Source organism: Bos mutus, chromosome 18, assembly GCF_027580195.1.
Source record: "Bos mutus isolate GX-2022 chromosome 18, NWIPB_WYAK_1.1, whole genome shotgun sequence".
Lineage (NCBI taxonomy): Eukaryota > Metazoa > Chordata > Mammalia > Artiodactyla > Bovidae > Bos > Bos mutus.
This window is the reverse complement of record NC_091634.1, coordinates 52155159-52175020: the sequence shown is the minus strand read 5'-3', so window position 1 is coordinate 52175020 and position 19862 is coordinate 52155159. Positions and strand designations below refer to the sequence as shown.

General features: G+C 59.0%; 2 protein-coding genes across 3 annotated transcripts; one reads left to right on the top strand and one right to left on the bottom strand.

The window, feature by feature from the left end:
• Positions 1–473: 473 nt before the first annotated feature.
• TAF1C (TATA-box binding protein associated factor, RNA polymerase I subunit C) lies at positions 474–10306 on the bottom strand. The gene is given in 16 exon segments (XM_070388637.1): positions 474–1326; positions 1329–2051; positions 2126–2263; positions 2339–2513; positions 2878–3021; positions 3140–3275; positions 3403–3474; positions 3564–3681; positions 3764–3880; positions 3977–4215; positions 4841–4914; positions 5011–5100; positions 5178–5275; positions 5460–5541; positions 6909–7117; positions 10138–10306. Coding segments are annotated over 15 exon segments (2679 nt in total). The 5' UTR covers positions 7047–7117; positions 10138–10306; the 3' UTR covers positions 474–991.
• A 1624-nt stretch (positions 10307–11930) lies between these two features.
• Positions 11931–18252, top strand: ADAD2 (adenosine deaminase domain containing 2). 2 transcript variants are annotated; one of them, XM_070386885.1, is made up of 11 exons: positions 11931–12188; positions 12283–12426; positions 15787–15939; positions 16273–16320; positions 16405–16530; positions 16615–16765; positions 16846–17013; positions 17117–17346; positions 17436–17675; positions 17894–18018; positions 18101–18252. In XM_070386885.1, the coding sequence occupies exons 1-11, from the start codon at positions 11987–11989 to the stop codon at positions 18203–18205; spliced, it is 1692 nt and encodes a 563-aa protein (XP_070242986.1). In that variant the 5' UTR covers positions 11931–11986; the 3' UTR covers positions 18206–18252. The 2 variants fall into 2 exon arrangements, with proteins under 2 accessions (XP_070242986.1, XP_070242985.1); XM_070386884.1 differs by lacking the exon at positions 17436–17675 and having other exon boundaries at positions 17898–18018.
• The last annotated feature ends 1610 nt before the right edge of the window (positions 18253–19862 follow it).

The following is a 19862-nucleotide window of genomic DNA, read 5'->3' as shown; positions in this document are numbered from 1 at the left end:
ACTCCCCAGCAGGGGTGGGTCACCCTTTCGCCTGGGCTCCCCTTCCCTTCCGAGAGCTGCGGTTGCCGAGGGCATGGGCCCCAGTTCCCTTCTCCTGCGGGCACAGCCCCATGCTCCCCACGCTGTAAGCCTCTAACAAGCCAGGTCACTTCCAGGGGAAACCCTGTCACGGTATAAACGTTTCAGCATCCACGTGAGCCCTTGTATTACTGGATCATCTAACGTCTGGGTGAGTCACAGGTCATTCACTCCACCAGGTACTGAGACAAGAACCACTCCGTTATTGTAAGAAACCCAGGTCCCGCCCAGGGGCCTGTGCGTTCCCAGGGGTGGGGTGGGGTGATTTCTCCACAGCAGAAGCAGGCTCTTGTCTGGGGCCACAGAGCCACGGAGGGTGAGAACCTAACACTGAGCGTGGAAAGCCATGGAAGGGGACACGGCCAGCCTAAGAAAGTCCATCATTCAACACCAGGCTCAGTCATGGGTTTATTCAACCCCTAACATGGGTCCAAAGTGCCTCCCTCTCCACGTTAGACTGTGCTAGGAACCGCATCGCACAGACACTGACCACAAAGCACCGCTGACACCCAGTGAGCGCGGGCTAGCTGGGGAGCTCATTTCACCGTCACCCACAGCGCCAAGCAGCTGGGGCTCTGGCCCCGAGGTCACTGGGGGCCCAAGCGCGCCTGCAGCCCCTGCCTTCAGCATGACACTGTTAGCTGGAAGGGATCCCAGCGACACCGACCTTCAGGACAGGGCTGCCAGAGCTCCACCACATGCCCCGAGACTGTGACCTACGGGAGAAATGACTATTTTGCTGTTCTCCTTCCCCTGACGTTGCTCCAGACTGCTTCCGAGCGTCTCCCGCTCACGAAGGCATTCCAGAAGCAGGTCTGCCCCCTGGGGACTGTTCTCTGATTCCCGTTTCAACCACGAAAGACGCAGCTTATCAAGGATGGCAGGCTCCTGGAGCTGGCAACCTCCCCAGGCCTCAGAAGCCCATGCGGGGCTTTTTCCGGAGCCGCTGAGAGCCAGAGCGTGTGGCCAGAAAGCTGGGGGTCTGGGAGGAGGGCGGGGTGGCACCCTCCGGGGTGTCCCCTCGGGGCAGCTGCTGGACTATGCCATCCCGGGGAGTGTGAGGCCTGGAGGGCGTGGCCCGGACACTTGGGGTCTGGGAGGAGAGCAGGGTGGTGCCCTCTGGGGTGTCCCCTCGGGGCAGCTGCTGGACCGTGCAGTCCTGGGGGGCGTGCTGCCTGGAGGGCGTGGCCCGGACGCTGGGGGTCTGGGAGGAGAGCGCAGAGGCCCCTCCTGGGGTGTCCGTGCGAGCGGCAGCTCAGCCATGTAGTCCCGGAGGGTCTGCTGCCGCTCTGAGGGGACGCCCTGGGCCCAGGGCTCCTGGGTGAGCTCCTGGGAGGGCGGGGTCCTCGGGGGCTGGGGCCTGGCCTCGGGCAGTGTATGGTCTGGGCTGGGCGCGGGGCTGGCGGCGTCTGAGAGGTCCACACGGCCGCTGAGGGAGGAGAAGGTGCTGGACAGCTGAGTCCGGCGCTTGTGCCGCTTGGGCTGCTTCCCGGGCCCCGCGCGGCCGCCCCGCCGCCTCTCCCACCAGGCCGCCGCCCCGAACTCCCAGGCTGCCTCCAGACGCTCGCTGAGCTCATCCTCGGGGCCAGGTTCGGGGGCGGGGGGCCGCTCCTCTGTGGGGAGCAAGCCCAGGTCCCTCCGCTGTAGGAGCCGCCCCTGGGCCATGGCCCTGCGGAAACCCTCGGGCGCCGGCCCCTCCACCTTCTGAGGCTCGAAGCCACCCAGCAGCCGGCGGTGGGAGAAGGTGGGTGCTGCCCACACCGGGGGAGTCAGGGGCACCTCCAGCAGGGCCTCCAGCCACCGGCTGCAGCAGGCAGTGGCCTGGGGTGTCCAGGAAGCTGCGGGGGCACGAGCATTGGGCCCGGGATCTGCCCGGAGGTGGAGGCGCTGGTGGAAAACATCTCCGGCCGCGGAAAGCTGGAAGAGCGACAGCGCTGGTGTGGAGGCGGGGGGCGGGATGGCAGCAGCCAGACCTGGGGACGGAAGGACAGTGACCAGGTGGCCTGGCGGGGGCGTGGCTCCCCACCCGCCCCAGCCCCCAACACACCTACGGTGGGTGCTTTCAGACGCTCCTGCAGCCGCCAGTGACTCTTGGGCTCCAGCAGGGGGAAAGCCGAGAGGGAGTCACTCCTGGTGGGGAGAGCCTGGGGGAGCCCCACCAGGCGGGGTGTGGAGGCCCCCACTCCTGGAGGAGGGACAGGTAGCTGAGGCCCCGTCCAGGTCCGCCCTGCCCGCCCCCCTGCCCGGCCTGGCCCCTCACCTGCGAGGTGCAGCAGCTGCAGCTCCCCACCCTGGCTGGCCAGGAGCAGCGGCTGGGGGAGGCCTGGGCGCGGTGGCGGCAGCAGCCGGGCCAGCAGGGGCGCAGAGCGGAGGCCATGGTTCCACTTGAGCAGGGGCACCAAGGGGAGGCGCTCATCCACCAGGTAGAGGGAGAACTGGCAGAAAACGAGGATGAGACCGACGGGACGGGACAGGTCTCTCTGGGCTGGCCCCTTCCAGAGCTCCACGTGGTTTTCAGAGTAGCCCGGCTTTGCGCAGGAGGTGTCTCCCCAGCAGGCGTCCCTTGTCTTGATGGCCCCGCTGGGAGAGGGGCTTTCATAGCCTTCCCCACCTTGCCCGAGGCTGGCACACAAGCCCAGATACCCAGGAGCGCCAGGGTGCTGAGAGGGAGGGGAGGGGTGGGGCCAGACCTCTTCCCCCTCTGCCCCTCCCCATCCCTGGCTGCATCCAGGGCCCTGTGACCTGTGTCTCCAGTGACCTGAGACAGGGCAGGGTGGAGAGAAGAAGAGGTGAGCCCACCTGGGTACAGATGAGGTGGAGCATGGGGTGCAGAGACTCTGGGCCGAGATCCCCCAGGTGCTGGGTGAGCAGGACCCGCTCTCCTTTCTGGCACGACGCCTCTGCCCCTCCACGAAAAAGCAGCAGACCGCAGCCCGGCGGGCCCTGGGGGACACGCTGGGTCAGCTCTCCCACAGTCCGCCGTGGGTCCAACTGGCCGGGGCCTTGCTGGCCCTGCGGCTTGTCACGCCCACTGGCAGAGGTCCCGCGCCCGTGCCCTCACCTGAGTGTCCACCATCTTCACTCCGGTGCGGTCACCCACCGTCAGCACTCGAGGGTGGGCGGTGAAGTCTGCCCAGCGCCAGGAAGAAGGGTCCCGGAACACCAGGGTCTCGGGGTCCTTGTAGATTTGCCGCAGCCTTGGGGAGATAGGCCAGCCGTGGTGGGGGGACAGGCTGAGGGGGAGGACTGGGCACCCTGGCCGGGTCCCGGCCGGGTTCTGGGGGGCCCATGTTGGAGTGGGGGTTTCTGTGGCAGGGGCCTTACCCGTCTTCAGCGCTCCACAGACAGACGGCTCCGGAGCGGCTGCAGATGACCAGCTCTCCGGGCAGGTGAGGGCTGCAGGGCACATGCGTGAGGAACGCCAGGCCACTCCTTCTCCCAAGCCTACCTCCGTGCACACTGCCTCCTCCCCGTAAGCCCCTCACCTGAGGCTGATCCCTGTGGCCCCCTTGTCCACCTGCAGCACCTGGAGAGGGGCCGGCTGCCCCTGCGTGCTGACCTTCCACAGGCCACAGTGGTGGTCAGAGCGGACAGCCAGCAAAGCTGGAGGAGGGAGAGGGTCAGGGTGAGGGTCAGGGTCAGCAGCAGGTCAGTGAGCAGCCAAGGGAGGCGTCCACAGGCTTACCTTCTCCCTGCACGCTGCGGGTCACCACCTGCCGGACGGGTCCCCGGAGCTGGATACGGCCAGGGTCGCTGAGAACCTGGGGCTCGCTCTCTGGGGTCAGACTGACCTTCTGGAAACCTGGGCATCTTGCTAAGGACACGTTCACAAGCTACGGCCGCTCGAGGCCCACAACTCCCTGCCCGTTCCTGGCCTGTGCTCAGCAAGGGAGGATACACAGTGTGTCCATGGCACCGCCCACGGGGTAGACCAGCTGCCCGGCCCCGGGGGTCCTGCCGGGCACCCAGGCCAGCGCGCCCCCAGTGCAGGCATCATCCAGGAGCAGCCGCTCCCAGCACAGGGCCAGCTCCTCGTGCAGCAGCTCTCCCAGGAGGCTCGCCACCGACGTGCTCAGGATCGGGGCCCCAAGGATGGAGAACCGGCGCTGGCGCTGGCTGAGGTAAGCCCAGGGACAGCTGGGGCGAGAGGACGGCGGGACGGTCAGGCCGGCCGGGGGCCCAGTGCAGCGGACGCGTGCTTAAATCAACCTGGAACTCCTTCCTCTGCGAGAGCACCCCACCCTATTCCTGTGCTACAGTCATACGACCCAGGCCTGGGCACTTGGGAGTCACCCCAGCCACAGTGATCAGCTCACGCCTGGCATGACACCCAAGCCAAGCCAAACTGAGCCAAGCACACCCTTCCTGGGACTTCTGCTGGTGCCTCAGGAAGGCCACTAGCCCTCTCCCTGGAATCAGTGGCCTCTCCCTGGAATCAAACCACATTGCTGCCACCTGGAGACAGTCTGCCTAGGAACTCAGCCAAGCAGAGGCTAGTGGGTGAGAAGGTGAAGGGTCAAGGCAAAGCCCTGTAACGCCTGACGCCTGGACGCAGCCATGTCTGCGCTCCATGAGCTTGCAGTCCTTCTGCCCCTGCACTGCTAGCACAGCTGCGATTTGTATGAGGAAGAGTGTGGCTCGTGCTCGCACTGGGGAGGGTGGAAGCAAATGTTGATGGGAACCAGCATCCTGGCCTGGATCCTTCCAGAGCCCCACCACCGGCTAGGCCTACCCAACCCATCCTCTCTCACTAGCCACTTGCCCCCAGGGCTGGTGTCCACCGAGGTCCTGGTGTAGCCTCTTCACACTGACCACTGTCTTCGTCTTAGAGCGGCTCTGTGTGGAAAGGCCTCGTCAAGCTCACATGCCCTAGGGCCCACCCCGATGGGAAGTGGGGCGCCTCCGCCCTCCTGGCCAGCCAGGGTTACTCACATGTGCTCCTTCCAGTTTGAAATTCTCCAGCAGTAGCCTCCCCAGGGGTGCAAAGGCTATGTCTCCGTGGTTCCACAAGAACCGGCTGATCTGCGGGAGGAGAGGAGGCCGGGTCAGGAGGCATAGCCCCGGGCCCACGGCACTGTCCACCGGGCAGGCCCGCGCACCTGCTCAGTAACATCCAGCACGGCTCGGGGATGTCTCCGGAACTGGTAGCCTCCCCGGAAAAGCAGATCTTTGGCAGTCAGGCCGGGGTCCCAGGGATCTGAGGGAAGAGGGAGGCTGGGAAGGGACTGAAATGGAACCAGGTATCCCAGTGCCCAGAGGTGCCAAGGACCCTGCTGGGTGGAAGGAATCGGCAGGGGGTGTCGGGGGAAGGCCTCAGGGCAGGAGCTGCGGAAGAAGCAGTGAGTGGGAGCAGCTCGGGGCCCCCAGCCCAAGCTCCTTACCGGGACCAGGAGGCAGCAAGGGCAGGGGCCCAGGCATGTCCGGCTCCCAGAGCAGAGCCTTGGCCACGTGCGGCACGCTGTCCTGAGGAAACACAACCACAGCCATGATGCAACAGTGAGCGAGCGCCCAGGCCAGGCCCTGTCATCAGCTTTTGTCTCTTCTTAACTCCTTCAGTCCTCACCAGGCCTGCCAAGCTGGTCACTGTCACTAATGATGAAGAAAATGGGAGGAGAGGGGAGGCCGTCCCTGGTCCCGGGCAGCAGCCAGAAAAGAGAAGGGCTGGGATCTGAACCCAGGCAGCCTGACTCCAGTCTGTGCTTCCCAGCTCCAGGCTGCACTGCTCTCGGAGGACTGCCCGGCCTTCACTAGCCGGTCCGGATCTCACCCTCATGTCACTTACACTCGGGAGACCGTGCAGGCGCCCACAGGCTTTAACGCTCCCCTGCAGGGCTGCTGCTGCTGCTAAGTCACTTCAGTCGTGTCCGACTCTGTGTGACCCCATAGACTGCAGCCCACCAGGCTCTCCCGTCCCTGGGATTCTCCAGGCAAGAACACTGGAGTGGGTTGCCATTTCCTTCTCCAATGCATGAAAGTGAAAAGTGAAAGTGAAGTCGCTCAGTCGTATCCGACTCTTAGGGACCCCATGGATTGCAGCCCACCAGGCTCCTCCATCCATGGGATTTTCCAGGCAAGAGTACTGGAATGGGGTGCCATTGCCTTCTCCGCCCCTGCAGGGCTGGCCTCAGACAACTCAGCTCCACACTCGGGACGGAGAGCAGCAGGTGAGGCTCCTGATGGAAGCCCTTCCTTGTCAAGGGAGCTCCGCCAACCACCCCCACCCCGCGCCCCCAGTGTCTGTCTTAAATTTCTCACCCACGTGCCTCTGCCTGGCGTAACCCTTAGCCAGCCTGTCTCCAAGTGGCAGCCAATGGCTTAGGCGTCCAGGGAAAGAGCAGGTGTCCTTCTTGTCCCAGGAGGTCTCCCCACCCCCTCACCGTGCACTGTGCGGCTCCAGCATCCTTTTGGTTTCGCTCAGAGATGTCCACACTTTGAAATGATTTTATCTTCTGGCCTATTCACTTGTCAGTCCCTACTCCACCTAACTGTTCCCCAGGGGCAGGGAGCACATCTGACTTACTCACTCTGGATCCCCAGGGCCTGATAAGGCACCTGGCACACAGTAGGGCTATTCAGTGAGTATTCATTGAACAAACAGAGGAAGGAGAAGGCGGGGGGAGAGGGAGCCAGGAAGGAGGCTAAACCATCTGTGCATGGTAGGGCGCCCTAGGTCCCCAAAGGACGGGATTCTGGTTGAGCCTGGGTCTTAGTAGATTTGTACCAAAGCCCCCCACCCTGCACTCCTGCCAACTGGTGTGACCTCTAGGATGGGGGTGCCAAACGATGCCCCCCCCACCCCGAGCCACCAAGGCTCTCCCTGCCATCCTCACCTGAGAGCCTTGGGGTGAGGACGCCGGGAGGGTCAGCGCGTCTCTCCAGCTGCACATGAACGACAGGTCAGGGACATCGCTCTGACCAAGGGGGCCGGTCATGAACAACGAGGGTGGGAGGGAGCTGGGGAAGTCCATCCTGAAAACAGGAGCCACCGTCACCCTGGCCTTCCTCAGAGATCTGAATTGGACAGCGGCTTCCGGGGCTCCTGGGAGAGTGAAGAGTGTCTTAAGAGGAGGATAATCTTTTTGGGGAAGCAGATAACGAAGAACAAATGAATATGTTGCCGAACGCCCAAGAATAGTAGGTGCTATACCAAAACCAAGCAACCCGCCAGGAGGGACAGGGTGGCAGGGCCTGAGGGTGTGCTTTTTAGCATCCATAGCTTCATGAAGGTGGTGTTCGGCACACACAGAGCCTAATGAGAGAGACAAACATGCCATCTACGGGAAAGAGGGTGCTGGGCAGAATGAACAGCAAGAGCAAGAGTCCTGGGGCAGGAAGTATGTGAGAAGCAACTGGGCAGCCATGGGAAGAACTAGGGGGTGAGTGATGGGGGCCGAAGTTAGAAGGTGGCTGGTGGGGGTCAGCTTCCATCACGCTCTCACGTATTACATTATAATTACACAGGTCCTACCTAGAAGACAAGCCCCACACTCTAGGCTACACTCTCAAGACAAACTCAAGTTCCCCAAAGCCAGAGTTGTCTGCCTTCCCACTGTCAAGTACAGTACCTTCCAACAAAAAGGAACCAACTGTGTATTGAATAATAATGTTTATGTCAAAGGGCTTTGGTGACTGCAGCCATGAAATTCAAAGATCCCTGCTCCTTGGAAAGGGACGCTATGACAAACCTAGACTGTATTAAAAAGCAGAGACATCACTTTGCCAACAAAGGTCCATATAGTCAAAGTTTGGTTTTTTTCAGTAGTCATGTATGGATGTGAGAGTTGGACCAAAAAGAAGCCTGAGTGCTGAAGAACTGATGCTTTCAAACTGTGGTGTGGGAGAAGATTCTTCAGAGTCCCTTGGACTGCAGGTAGATCAAACCAGTCAATCCTAAAGGAAATCAACCCTGAATATTCACTGGAAGGACTGAAGCTGAAATTGCAATACTTTGGCCACCTGATGCAAAGAGCCGCCTCATTGGAAAAGACTAAAGCTGGGAAAGATTGAAGGCAGGAGGAGAAGAGGGTGGCAGAGGATGAGATGGTTAGATAGCATCACTGACTCAATGGACATGAACTTGAGCAAATTCCAAAAAATAGTGACGGACAGGGAAATCTGGTGTGCTGCAGTCTGTAGGGTCACAAAGAGTGTGAACAACAACAACAAAATAAGCAGCTTTTTGTTTAATAAAGGATAAAATAATATCCTGTATTAGCTGCAAAAATAAGAGCAGTTCTCACTTACCGAGTGCCAGCATCTGCCGACATGGTACTACAAGTTTTATTCTCCTGCCCCTAGTATGGAGGTCAGGAAACAGGCTGGGAAAGAGCAACTTGCCCAAGGCTAATAGTGCGATCCTCTGGCCGCTCCAAAACCCCAGGTCTGAACCACTACTCTCCCTGCATCCAGAAGCAAGCACCAGCCTCAGAGCCTGACGATGCAAAACCTTTCCCCTTAGAGCTACCACTGCACGTATCCATTTATTTTGTAACTTCTATACATCCAGGTACTCTGAGCGCCTCCCAAAGTGCTCACCACACAGTAAATGTTGGTAGATGGTAAAGAATCTCCCTGCAATGCAGAAGACTGAGGTTTGATTCTTGCATAGGAAGACCCCCTGGAGAAGGGAATGGCAACCCTCTGGAGTATTCTTGCCTGGAGAATTCCATGGACAGAGGAGCCTGGCAGGTTATAGTCCATGGGGTCACAAAGAGTTGGACACAACTAAGTAACCAGCACTTTCACTTTTCAAACGAGGGACTTGCCCTGTGGTCCAGTGTCTAAGACACCTCACTCCCAATGCAGAGGGCCCAGGTTCGACTCCTGGTCAAGGAACTAGATCCCACATGCTGCAACTAAGAGTTCGAATGCCACAACTAAAGATTCTGAGTGCCACAACTAAGCCCCAGTGCAGTCATGTAAATAAATAAATAATTAAAAAAAAAAAAAAAAACCTGTCAAAAGAATGTGTTTCTCAGGGCACAGGTCAGCCTCATTCTAATTGTGGTTTATATGCCTTCTCTCTTCTTCGGGACTGCTCTCTGGGACAGGAACTGGATCTGATTCATTTCTGACCCCCTGGCATCTGATTGTTGCTGTCTTTCTCCTCCATCACAGGAGAGGACAGTGGTGGGAATGCGTCTTTTCACCACAGGACCTTTTCACACTATCTCTCCACTAAAAATGAACACCATTGCTCTTCCTACCCACCTATAAACTCTGCCCCCATCCTTCAGATTTTGAGTCAGGAAGCCTCTCCTGGTTCCCCCAGCTCTGTCCCACATCACCCTGCATCCCTCCTCTGGAGCACGCATTGCGATGTGTGATAAGATATTTAAAGGTAAAGCTATGTGATTCCAAACTGCTCTGAGAGTCCCCATGGGGAAGGGACTTTATCCCCAGTGCCTGCCTTATTTACTACGTGATGCATAGGAAAGCCTGGCGCGCTGCATGCAGTCCATGGGGTCGCAAAGAGTCGGACACGACGGAGCGACTGAACTGAACTCAAATCAGTACGTAAAAGCTGAAGGCACAAATCCAAGAATAAGGAACTAGACAGTCTCAAACAAACGCAGGGAGGCTGAGAGAGCTGGTGGAGCCCACGACCTCAGAGAAGCCCGGAGACAAGACAGCCTCGACTTCCCGCCCTCGTCTCTCCCGGACTCTAATTTAGACCTCCGGTTTCCTCGTGTCTGCACGAACGCCGGGTACGGCAATAGGTGCGCCTGCCGGGGGATGGGAGAGGGGCTCGGGGAGGCCCTTCCCTTCAGACCTCTACTCGCCCACGTCCTCCCCATCCGCCTCTTTCCACTCCACGTCGAGGCCCCAGAATTTCAACCCAAGAACAGCAGGCATCTCGCACCAAGCGCTGTGTGCCAGACAGTTGTTGCTACGATGCTTTACAACGGCTTGATGCTCCCCGCTCCATGAGCCACCGGCTGCTCACCACCTACTCTGCAAAGGTTGGGCGACTCGTCCCAAAGCCACACAGTTTGGAGCCTGTGTACGGGAGCAGGAGGACCCGCCCCTCCGTCCCGTCGGGGCGGCGCGCGCACTTACGTGATCCCGTCGCGCCGTGCTCCTCGGGGAAACCGACTTCAGCGTGACGCTCGCCTGACCCTCGTGCCACGAGGGAGCCCCAAGGCGGAACCCTAGCTCTCGAGCCCTCAACTCGACAGCCGCACAGAAGCGATGAACCGCGTCCCCGGGCTGGGCTGGAAATGCTTCCTGGAAGACAGGAAGTCCCGCCTCCCAGCCCGGCCTCAGGGGCGCTCCAGAGCGACACCTCCCGGGCGGAGGGAGAATGCGAGTGCAGACGGAGCCGCGGGCACTGGAAATTAAGTAAAAGGAAATTAAAAGTGAAGTCACTCAGCCGTGTCCGACTCTTTACGACCCCATGGACTGAAGCCTGCCAGGCTCCTCTGTCCATGGGATTCTCCAGGCGAGACTACTGGAGTGGGTTGCCATGGTCTCCTCCAGGGGATCTTCCTGACCCAGGGATCGTACCTGCGTCTTTTGCAACTCCTGCATTGCAGGCAGATTCTTTACCGTGAGCCACCAGGGAAGTCCTCAGAATTGCCTTTCTTGAGGTCAATCCTTGAACCGTTTGGGAGATTGATTGCTCCACATCTGCTCTTCCAAGTCAAATGTTAACAGGTGCTACCAACTGTTTCTCTATTGCTTTAGTGTCCACATTGCCCCCGTCCTGGCTCGTGTTCAGATCCGAAGGTAGCAAGCAGCAGCAGCAGTAGCAACAGTAACAAAACTTACAGACCATAAACTCAGTAACTGGTCACATTTTCCCAGTCACTGGCTCCTCAAGACTGTTAAAATTTCCATCTCCTTCAAGCAACTGTGTTGCATGGTAGCGAGCCATATGTAAATTGTCTTCATCCTTAACTTTATTTTTGTTATTTCTCCTTCATCGCTAGACCCTCATTTTTAAGAATTGCTATCTTGACATGTTTTTACAAACCAATCCAGATTCACTTCTGAGGAAAAAAAAAAAAGGGGTGGGGTGGGGAGGGCAGGATATCAAATGACTAATTTTAGCTAGAGCCCACGTGGAACACTTACAGTTGGCTTCAGGAAGGCTTAAGGTGAACAGATTTTAAATGTAGGCCCTAGTACTTTGGCCACCTCATGCGAAGAGTTGACTCATTGGAAAAGACTCTGATGCTGGGAGAGATTGGGGGCAGGAGGAGAAGGGGACGACAGAGGATGAGATGGCTGGATGGCATCGCTGACTCGATGGACGTGAGTCTCAGTGAACTCCGGGAGTTGGTAATGGACAGGGAGGCCTGGCGTGCTGCGATTCATGGGGTCGCAAAGAGTCGGACACGACTGAGCGACTGATCTGAAAGAGTCTGTGAGGCTGCTACAAATGAAAACACCATCACTTACAGAATGAGCACCTCCCATCCTCCTCTAGACTCAGCTGCTTAAGCAGCTGGGGAGGGCAGGCTGGCAAAATGGGGAGTGCAGGGCATCCTTGGACGGCAGCAGGGGTGAGGTGCTGAACTTGGGTCCCCAGACTCCTCCCCTGGTCTTTGTTTCCCGAATACCACGCAAGCAAGCGCAGAGAAGAACATGATAGGAGGGCCCTGTCTTCCACCCTCAGCTTACACTCCCGGAGCCCCGCCCTTGTAGTAAGGTGGTTGGCCAGGTGGCCACTTAGTCCACATCCAGGCTCTGGCTGCCTGGGAGACTGGCCTTCCCATTGGCTGGGCATACTGTCCTGCTACAGTTTTATGGGCTCTCATTGGCTACGAGTGAGGTGGGAGGCGGAGCTCACCATGCGCGACAGTTGTACCACGTTCTCCCCACGTGGGCGCTCGCTCTGGCGTGTAAAAGGGCGCGGGTGGCGCCAGAACGTGCCCACTGTCCCCTCCAGCCCTCGAGTCCGGCCATGGCTTCACAGGCCAGCGCAGCTCTGGGCACTGATGACAGTGTCCGCAGGAAGCCCCGTCTGGCAGCATCACTGCAGATAAGCCCAGGGTCCAGCCCCTGGAAGCCCTCGGCCAGTCTGGGCCAAGAGCCTGCGCCCGCCCCCAACGCAGAGAATGATGAACCGGGCGGGCAGCTCCAGGCCTCGGCGGCGGCTGGGGATGGTGAGGCCTGGGTGCGGGCAGGGATCGGGGAGCTGGGGGCGGCTGGGCACAAGAAGGATGGGGAGGTCCCTGAAGGTCGCTGTACCACCCGCAGGGCCCGCCGGGGACTTCCCGAAGATGACCAGACATCGGGGCCTGCAGCTCAAAGACCCGCCACTGGGCCAGGCCGTGGCCTCACTTACTCAGTACGCGGCCAATCTGGGTGTCTCCCTGATATTTCGAGAAAGCCAAACAGCAGGTGAGGCCCAGGGGGCTGGGATGGCAGCATGCCCTGGGCTGTTCTCAAATGAAGCCAGGAAGACTGAGTTGGGCCTGAGCCTGGGGCCCGAGGTAGGCCTGTTGTGAGCAGCATGGTGCCAGGGGCACCAGGTACCCCAGATTTCTAACTAGCAGGTGAAGGGGGCCAAATCTGAAGCTCAGGTTGGTTAAAGGACCTGCCTCAAGCTACCCAGCCTTTCAGCAGGCTTTTTTGAAGTCCATTATATACAATTACAGTTGCCATGCCAGCGTTGGAGAGGAGGTGCCTAAGTGAGGGCCAGCCCACCCCAACTCAAAGAGGTTATCAGATACAGTTTAATGATGGCAACACTGTATACAGGTGTAATGGTTACAGGCCTCCTCCTGAAACCACCAAGATCAATCACCAGGTCCCTCCTAGATTCAGATTCCCAACTTTCAGCCAGCACATTCCCTGCTTCTAAGAACTTTTGGGAGCATTTGTAAAACTTCCTAGGAGAACCTCAAACTGAACAACTCAAAACGAGATAATGTATTTAAAAAAAAAATCTACCTGGGATTTGTTTTAATCAGGTATGTTAAGACAGCAGACGTGAGAGTGCTTGTCACGAAGGGGCAAGTATGGATTCCTAGAAACAGGAGGCACAGATGGCCATGCAGGGCTGTGCAGGAAAGGATGGGGTGGCCAGGAGGAAAAGGAGGGGGGCAGGCACAGCCCAGGGCATTAACTGGGTTTTCTTGGGAAAGAATGGTTGGAGCAGGGTACCTATGCAGAGTGAGATTAGGATTGATGAAAGCAAGACACTGGATAAGTTTAGGGGTTATGGGGTGGTTCCTAGCTGCCTAGTACCTGGCCTCAGGGGTGATTTAGGGCATGGGGAATGTTGGCTTGTCAGAGAGTTCTGTGGTTGGGGCGTGAGCTCTGGATTGGTTGGGTTTTATATGAAAGAGTGAGCTCGCAGAGAAGTGGTTTGCTATGTCGAGGAATTAGCTAGTCCTGGGAGGGATGGTTTCTCCAGAATTAAACCCCCAACTGCCAGAGCATCAAGAATACAGAAAATAGGGACTTCCCTTGTGGTCCAGTGACTGAGACTCTGAGCTCCCTTGCCGGGGGCCCGGATTTGATCCCTGGTTGGGAAACTAGATCCCACATGCTATAATTAAGACTTCGCATGCTGCAACTGAAAAAAAAAAAGAAGGAAATCAATTCAATACCAGTGGTGACAGCTAACATTCATGAGTTCTGGGGGACAGACCAAGTGTTATTTGAAGGTCTGCAGACACATTAACTCATTGAGTCCTCACAAGTATTCCTCAAGAAAGGCAGATACCATTACCACCGCTTTACAGATGAGGCTGAAGCTGCCAGGGGGCAGTCTGGTTTCAGAGCCTGAGCCGAACCACTGAGTAATATTGCCACTCCCTTCCGCCTAAGGTCCCTCTTTCCACTGTCGACGTGGGTAGGCATTTTTTGTCATTTCTATTCTTCATTTTGGTAAATTTTCAAAGAATAGTATAAAAGAGCTCCCATAAACTCTTCACCCAGATTCTCCAGTTAACATTTGTCATATTTTGTATTTCTCTCTCTATATATATATTTATATATAAATATCCACATTAATTTGTTTTGAACAATCTGAAGGCTTAATTACCCCTTAAACATTTCAACATGTATTTTCTAAGATCAAGGGTATAGTATTATATAATTGCAGCACAAGGATCAAATTCTGGAAACTTAACAAGTGACGCTATGCACTATACAGTCCATGGAATTCTCCAGGCCAGAATACTGGAGTAGGTAGCCTTTCTCCAGGGGATCTTCCCAACCCAGGGATTGAACCCAGGTCTCCCGCATTGCAAGTGGATTCTTCACCACCTGAGCCACAAGGGAAGCCCAGTAATGCTGGAGTGGGTAGCCTATCCCTTCTCCAGCGGATCTTTCTGGCCCAGGAATAGAACCAGGGTCTCCTGCATTGCAGGCAGATTCTTTACCAGCTGAGCTATCGGGGAAGCCTATTGATATAATACCATTACTTAGTTACCATGTTCAAATTTTGCTACTTGTCACAGTGATGGGCATTTTTTTTTCCAATCCAGCACATTTATTACATCAGCCTGTTTAACCTCTTTTTATCTGAAACAGTTGCTCAGGCTGTCTTTGGCTTCAGGACAGTGATGATTTTGAAGGATAAGGTCTGGTTATTCTGTAGAAAGTTGTCCGTTTGGGTTTGTCTGTTTCCTCAGGATTGGGTTCAAGTGATGCATAACCAGCGGAGGCATCTGTGGCAACCTCGTGTCTGTGGCGTGCATCCTGCCAGGGGGCCTGAGATCTTACTCTACCCTGGGGTGTCAGCTCGGGGGGCCTGATCAAGGTGCCTTCACTTCCCTCCGGGTGTGTCATCAGTCATCCAAGCAGGGCATCTTGAGGTGGTGTGAGCATCCTATTCCCTAGAACTGCATCCCCCCCATGGTTGTAGCATCCTTTGATGATTGTGGCCAGAGCTGGTTATTACCGCACTGGCTGCCAGAGAGTCCTGATGCCACCCTTCCTTCTGCATCTCCCAGCTGGCATTCTTTTGTAAATATCTATTTGGCTGCCTTGAGTCTTAGTTGTAGTACGCGGGGTCTTCATTGACACATGTGGGGTCTTTTGTGGCCGGTGGGCTCAGTAGCCGTGGCTCAGTAGTTTCCCCAAGGCATGTGGGATCTTACTTCCCTGACTAGGGATTGAACCCACCTCCCCTGCATTGGAAGGCAGATTCTTAACCACCGGACGGCCAGGGAAGTCTCCCTAACTGGCATTCTTGTTGCTCTTTTACAGTAGGTGAATCTCCACGCTAGGGAGGGGTACTGAAATTCGGGTTCTTTCAAAAGGAATAGACAGCCCTTTTAGGAGACAATTTAGCAGCAGGTAACAGCAAATACTGTGAATAGAAATAAATATATGCCCTTTGACCAACTGATCCCTGTTCTAGGATTTTCATCTGTCTCTATTGTGTCCTAAGTAATACCTGGAGTGGTCATGTTTGGAAGACGAGCTTCATGTAGAGAAGAAATAGAGCAGTGTGTCTGAGAGGGGATGGGACCTTCCTCCTGGAGACAGTGCAGCCCTGGATCTAGGTCCTGACAGCACCTGGGGTCGCTGTCCACCTGCCCCCATTGTCCCCCTCTGTACAATGGGGTCACAGAGACCTATTTCAGAGGGGCTGGTGTGGATCTGTGAGCGGGCATGGACAGAGCTCAGCAGGCTGTCTGCCCGTCATTCTGGTCATCCTTGCTGGCAGGTGTCGTGGTCCTGCTAGGAAGCGCCCGGGACAAGGATGAAGCGCACGGTACCACTTCTCAGCTTCTCCTTCCCCAGATCCCTGCTCGCCCTTCTCTGTGTCCGTGGAGCTGGATGGGGTGGTCTGCCCCCCAGGCACCGCCAACAGTAAGCTGGAGGCCAAGCAGCAGGCGGCTCTCTCTGCCCTCCACTACATCCGGCATCAGCTGGAGGGCCCAGCCGCAGGGGCAGGTAACCCAGGGCGCGGAGGGGGCGGGAACACACGTGTGCCTGGGGTGAGTTGCTGCAGAGACCATCCGGGCACCAGGACCCGGCCTGCAGGGAGCTGGGGGTGGAGACGTGAGCAGACCCCTGCCCTAACGTCCTTTGAAGCCCAACCACCCTGGGCCCAGGGACTGCTGGGGGCAGCTGAGGGACTTTTGGCTTCTGGAGGATAACCCGAGCCCCCCACCTCCACCCCCGACACACACCGCTCACTAGTGGGACCTCTTGGATTCCTGAAGGATGGAGGATGGGAGGGCAGTCCCAGCACCCATGACAGCCCACCCTTTGTCTCTCTTCCAGAGCCCCCAAAGACCCCCAACCAGCCTCCTCTCGCTCCTCTGAGCATAGGTAGGTGAGACCCCAGTGACGCCCACCCCCAGCATGGGAGGGCATGGCCTGTGAAGCCGCCTCTGCCCCCTCCCTCCCCTGCAGAGAACATTGTGACCCACGAGCAGCGCTGCGCGGCCGTGGTCAGCGCGGGCTTCGACCGCCTGGTGGACGCCAGCTCGCCGTACCGGGCCTGCAAGGGAACCGTGGCCGCGGTCATCCTGGAGCGAGGTAGGGCAGCCCTGCCCCTGCCTCCCCGGGAAGGCCCTTGGGCGCCCTGCTTCAGGCCGGTCTTCTCTGCCCCCTTCCCCGCAGAGGTCCCGGGTGCCAGGGGCCACGCCAAGGAGACCTACCAGCTGGTGGCGCTGGGCACCGGTGGTGGCAGCTGCACTGGGTGGCTGGACTTCTCGGGCCGGCAGCTCCACGACTGTCACGGGCTGGTGGTGGCCCGCCGGGCCCTGCTGAGGTGAGGGGTGGAGGGGGGCCCTCTGCCCAGCCCGCCCTGGGGAGACAGGACCACCCCAGCTGCCACTCCACCGCCCCCAGGTTCTTGTTCCGGCAGCTCCTGCTGGCCACGCAGGGGGGCCCCACGGGCAAGGAGAAGTCCGTGCTGGCCCCCAAGCCGGGGCCTGGACCCCCCTTCGCCCTCAAGCCCCGGATCTTCCTGCACCTCTACGTTAGCAACACCCCCAAGGGAGCTGCCTACGATATCTAGTATGTGGGGTACCAGGCGAAGGAGAGCCTGGGGGGGCCGCACCCGGGAGCGCCACATGGGCCTGGGAGAGGGGCCCTGACCCCCCGCCCCGGTCCTCCACAGCCTCCCTCCGTCCTTGGAGGGCAGCCTCCTGCACGGCCCGCCCCTCCGCCTGCAGGCCCACATCCAGGGGGAGCTGAAGCCCGTGTGCTACGTGGCCCCCGCGCTCCGTGACACCCACGTGGGCTGCCTCTCAGCAAGCGACAAGCTGGCACGCTGGGCCGTCCTGGGGCTGGGGGGGGCCTTACTGGCCCACTTCCTGCCCCCGCTCTACACCACCAGCCTGGTCCTGGGTGAGCCCCGCAGGGCAGGAGGGCAGGGGCGGGCCGTGAGGCGGGGAGGTGGGGGCACAGAGACTCAGACCTTGTCCTGCGCCCCACAGCCGACACCTGCCACGACCCCCCGACCCTGAGCCGGGCCATCCACACCCGGCCCAGCCTCGACAGGCTCGTGGGGCCGGGCCTGCCAGCCCCCTACACCCGGACCACGCTGCACCTCTTTGCAGGGCCCTCGGTGGCCCCCTCCAACCTCACTCCCAACACCTGCCAGGGCCTGAGCCTCAACTGGAGCCTGGGGGACCCTGACATCGAGGTGGTGGATGTGGCCACGGGGCGTGTGAAAGGCCGAGTGAGAAGGGCCTAGGGGCTGGCTGGACAACCCGGGGGGTCCCTGTCCCCTTGCCTGTGGGGAAAGAAGATGCATCTGGCCACTAGCCTCTTACCAGCAATGTGACCCCCCACCCCAGATGGTCAGGGTGGAGGTGGTGTGAGAGGGTGGCGCGGGCCTGTTGGCTCGGGCCTCCTTTGCCCTCCCCTGATGTTGGGCCCCTTTCTGTCCTTCCCAGTACTGCCCCCGGGCCTCCCTCCCGCCTCTGCAAGGCTGCCTTTCTCCGGGCCTTCCGCCAGGCTGCCCATGCCCTTGGGAAGTCCCACCTGCTGGCCTTGCAGACCTACGAGGCAGCCAAGGTCAGCACCTTCCCACCCCCGCAGCCCTCTTTCCCACACTCCCAGCAAGCACCCCCTCTCACCTGCACCCCTCCCGCCGTAGGCTGGGCCCTACCAGGAGGCTCGCCAGCAGCTGTCCGTCCTCCTGGACCAGCAGGGCCTGGGGGCTTGGCCCTCCAAACCGCTGGTGGGAAAATTCAAAAATTGAAGCAGAGCTCCAGGGGCTGAGGTCCTGAGCCCAGCGGGACGCCGCTGAAGGAGTACCGATTTGGGGGTGGGGGTGGGGGTTGGGGGTGTGGGCGGGGCAGGCGCCAGTGCAAGGGTGAAGCCAGGAATGGAGGCGGGGTGGGGTCTGCTGCACACTGGGGGCTTGAATAAAGAAGCTGATTCTGGTGTTCCTGTGTGCTGTTGGCTTTTTGGCGGGGAAGAGGGGAGCCCCAGTCCACACCCTTCAGGTCCTCTGGGTCCTGCAAGAGGTGGGCAGCCCTGGGAGGTGGCAGGGGGCTCATCCCAAGTGGGTCCCACTCTGCCTCTGTGTTACCACAGCTGTCCCACCAGGTGAGGCTGTGATACCTGGAGCCCACGTGCTAACTGGGTGGGGGGTGCCAAGCCCGCCTCTCAGGGGTGGGGGTTGTGGGGAGTCTGCAGGAATGTCCAGGCTCCCCAAGGACCTTGGGGGCGGAGGGAGGACAGTGAAGCCTGCCCATGCACATGCCCACCCCCCCACCCTGGGGCCGGGCACACGTCTGCAGGCTGGGCACCTCCCCAGCCTGGGCAGGGGCCCTGGAGCAGAAGCACAGCAGCTTTGAAGTCTGGGGCTAGGGGTGGTGGAGGACCACAGCAGCCTCCCGCCCCACACCCTGTGGCCGGGGCCTCCCTGCTCCCCCAGCAGTTTCAGGATTCAGAACTCCAGACCATTCTCCCCGGTGGGCTGGGAAGCTGGGTCGACATTCTGGGCCAGGCAGGAGCAGACACTTAAGCCCTGGTATAGCATCTGTTCCTCCAGGCCACCTCCTGACCCCCACGGGTGAAGTGTGTGCGTGCGTGTGTGTGTATGACCTTGGCGGCCACTTAACCCCGGTTCACTCCAGCGGACTCATCCGGAGAAACACCCGGAAGGCCGGCCCACATGCCTGTTCTCCAGCCCACCTGGCCTCAGGCTGGGCTTCCCCTCTGTCCATCTGCCGGGCCCCGTCCTCTCCCTTTCAAGCAGTGCTGCTGCCAGCGAGGGGGCGATGGAGGAAAGAGCTGACAGGCTGGAGCAGGCCCTGCCTGCCCCTCCCCCCGCCCCCCGCCCCCAGGCTTTACAGATGCTGTCACATTAAACCTGCCACCAATGAGGTGGATGCTCTCGCTGCTCCACTTTACTGGTGAGAAAATTCACCAGGTGAAGGTGGGCACCTTCCAGAAGAGCACGCGGGGTTGGGATGGACCTGCGGTTCCCACCCAGGCCCCTGACAACTTCAAGCACCTGGAAGCCCCTGGGCTGCTGCTGGAGTCGATTCTGTGACCTTGGACAGACCCCCAACCTCTTGTATAACGTGGCTGGACAGTGTGTTTCAAGAGCTCCCTCCTGGCTCTCAGCAGCTCTCCTCTGCTCTTTCCTATAGGCCACGGGGGTGAGAGATGCAGCCTTGGCCCCGGAGAGGAACAGCTGTGGGCTGGAGGGCTTGGGAGGGGGTGAGAAAGGGGCTGGGAGAGGGCAAGAGAGGATGGGGGCTGGGGGAGGCGGGAGCAGCTGCCAAAGGCAGGCTGGTGTTCAGGAACACGCACGAGCAAAGGAAGGACAGTGGGGAGTTTGAACCAGGATGGAGGATCTCAAAAGCCAGACAAGTGCTGATTTTTTTTTTCTCTTTAATTGAGAA

What these genes read in the sequence shown, in the direction of transcription:
- ADAD2 (XM_070386885.1), top strand. Translation starts at nt 11,987, where the DNA reads ATGGCTTCACAGGCCAGCGCAGCTCTGGGCACTGATGACAGTGTCCGC. An exon ending in CACCACCAGCCTGGTCCTGG is followed by an intron (nt 17,347 to 17,435) that starts GTGAGCCCCGCA and finishes TGCGCCCCACAG; the next exon opens with CCGACACCTGCCACGACCCC. An exon ending in AGACCTACGAGGCAGCCAAG is followed by an intron (nt 18,019 to 18,100) that starts GTCAGCACCTTC and finishes CTCCCGCCGTAG; the next exon opens with GCTGGGCCCTACCAGGAGGC.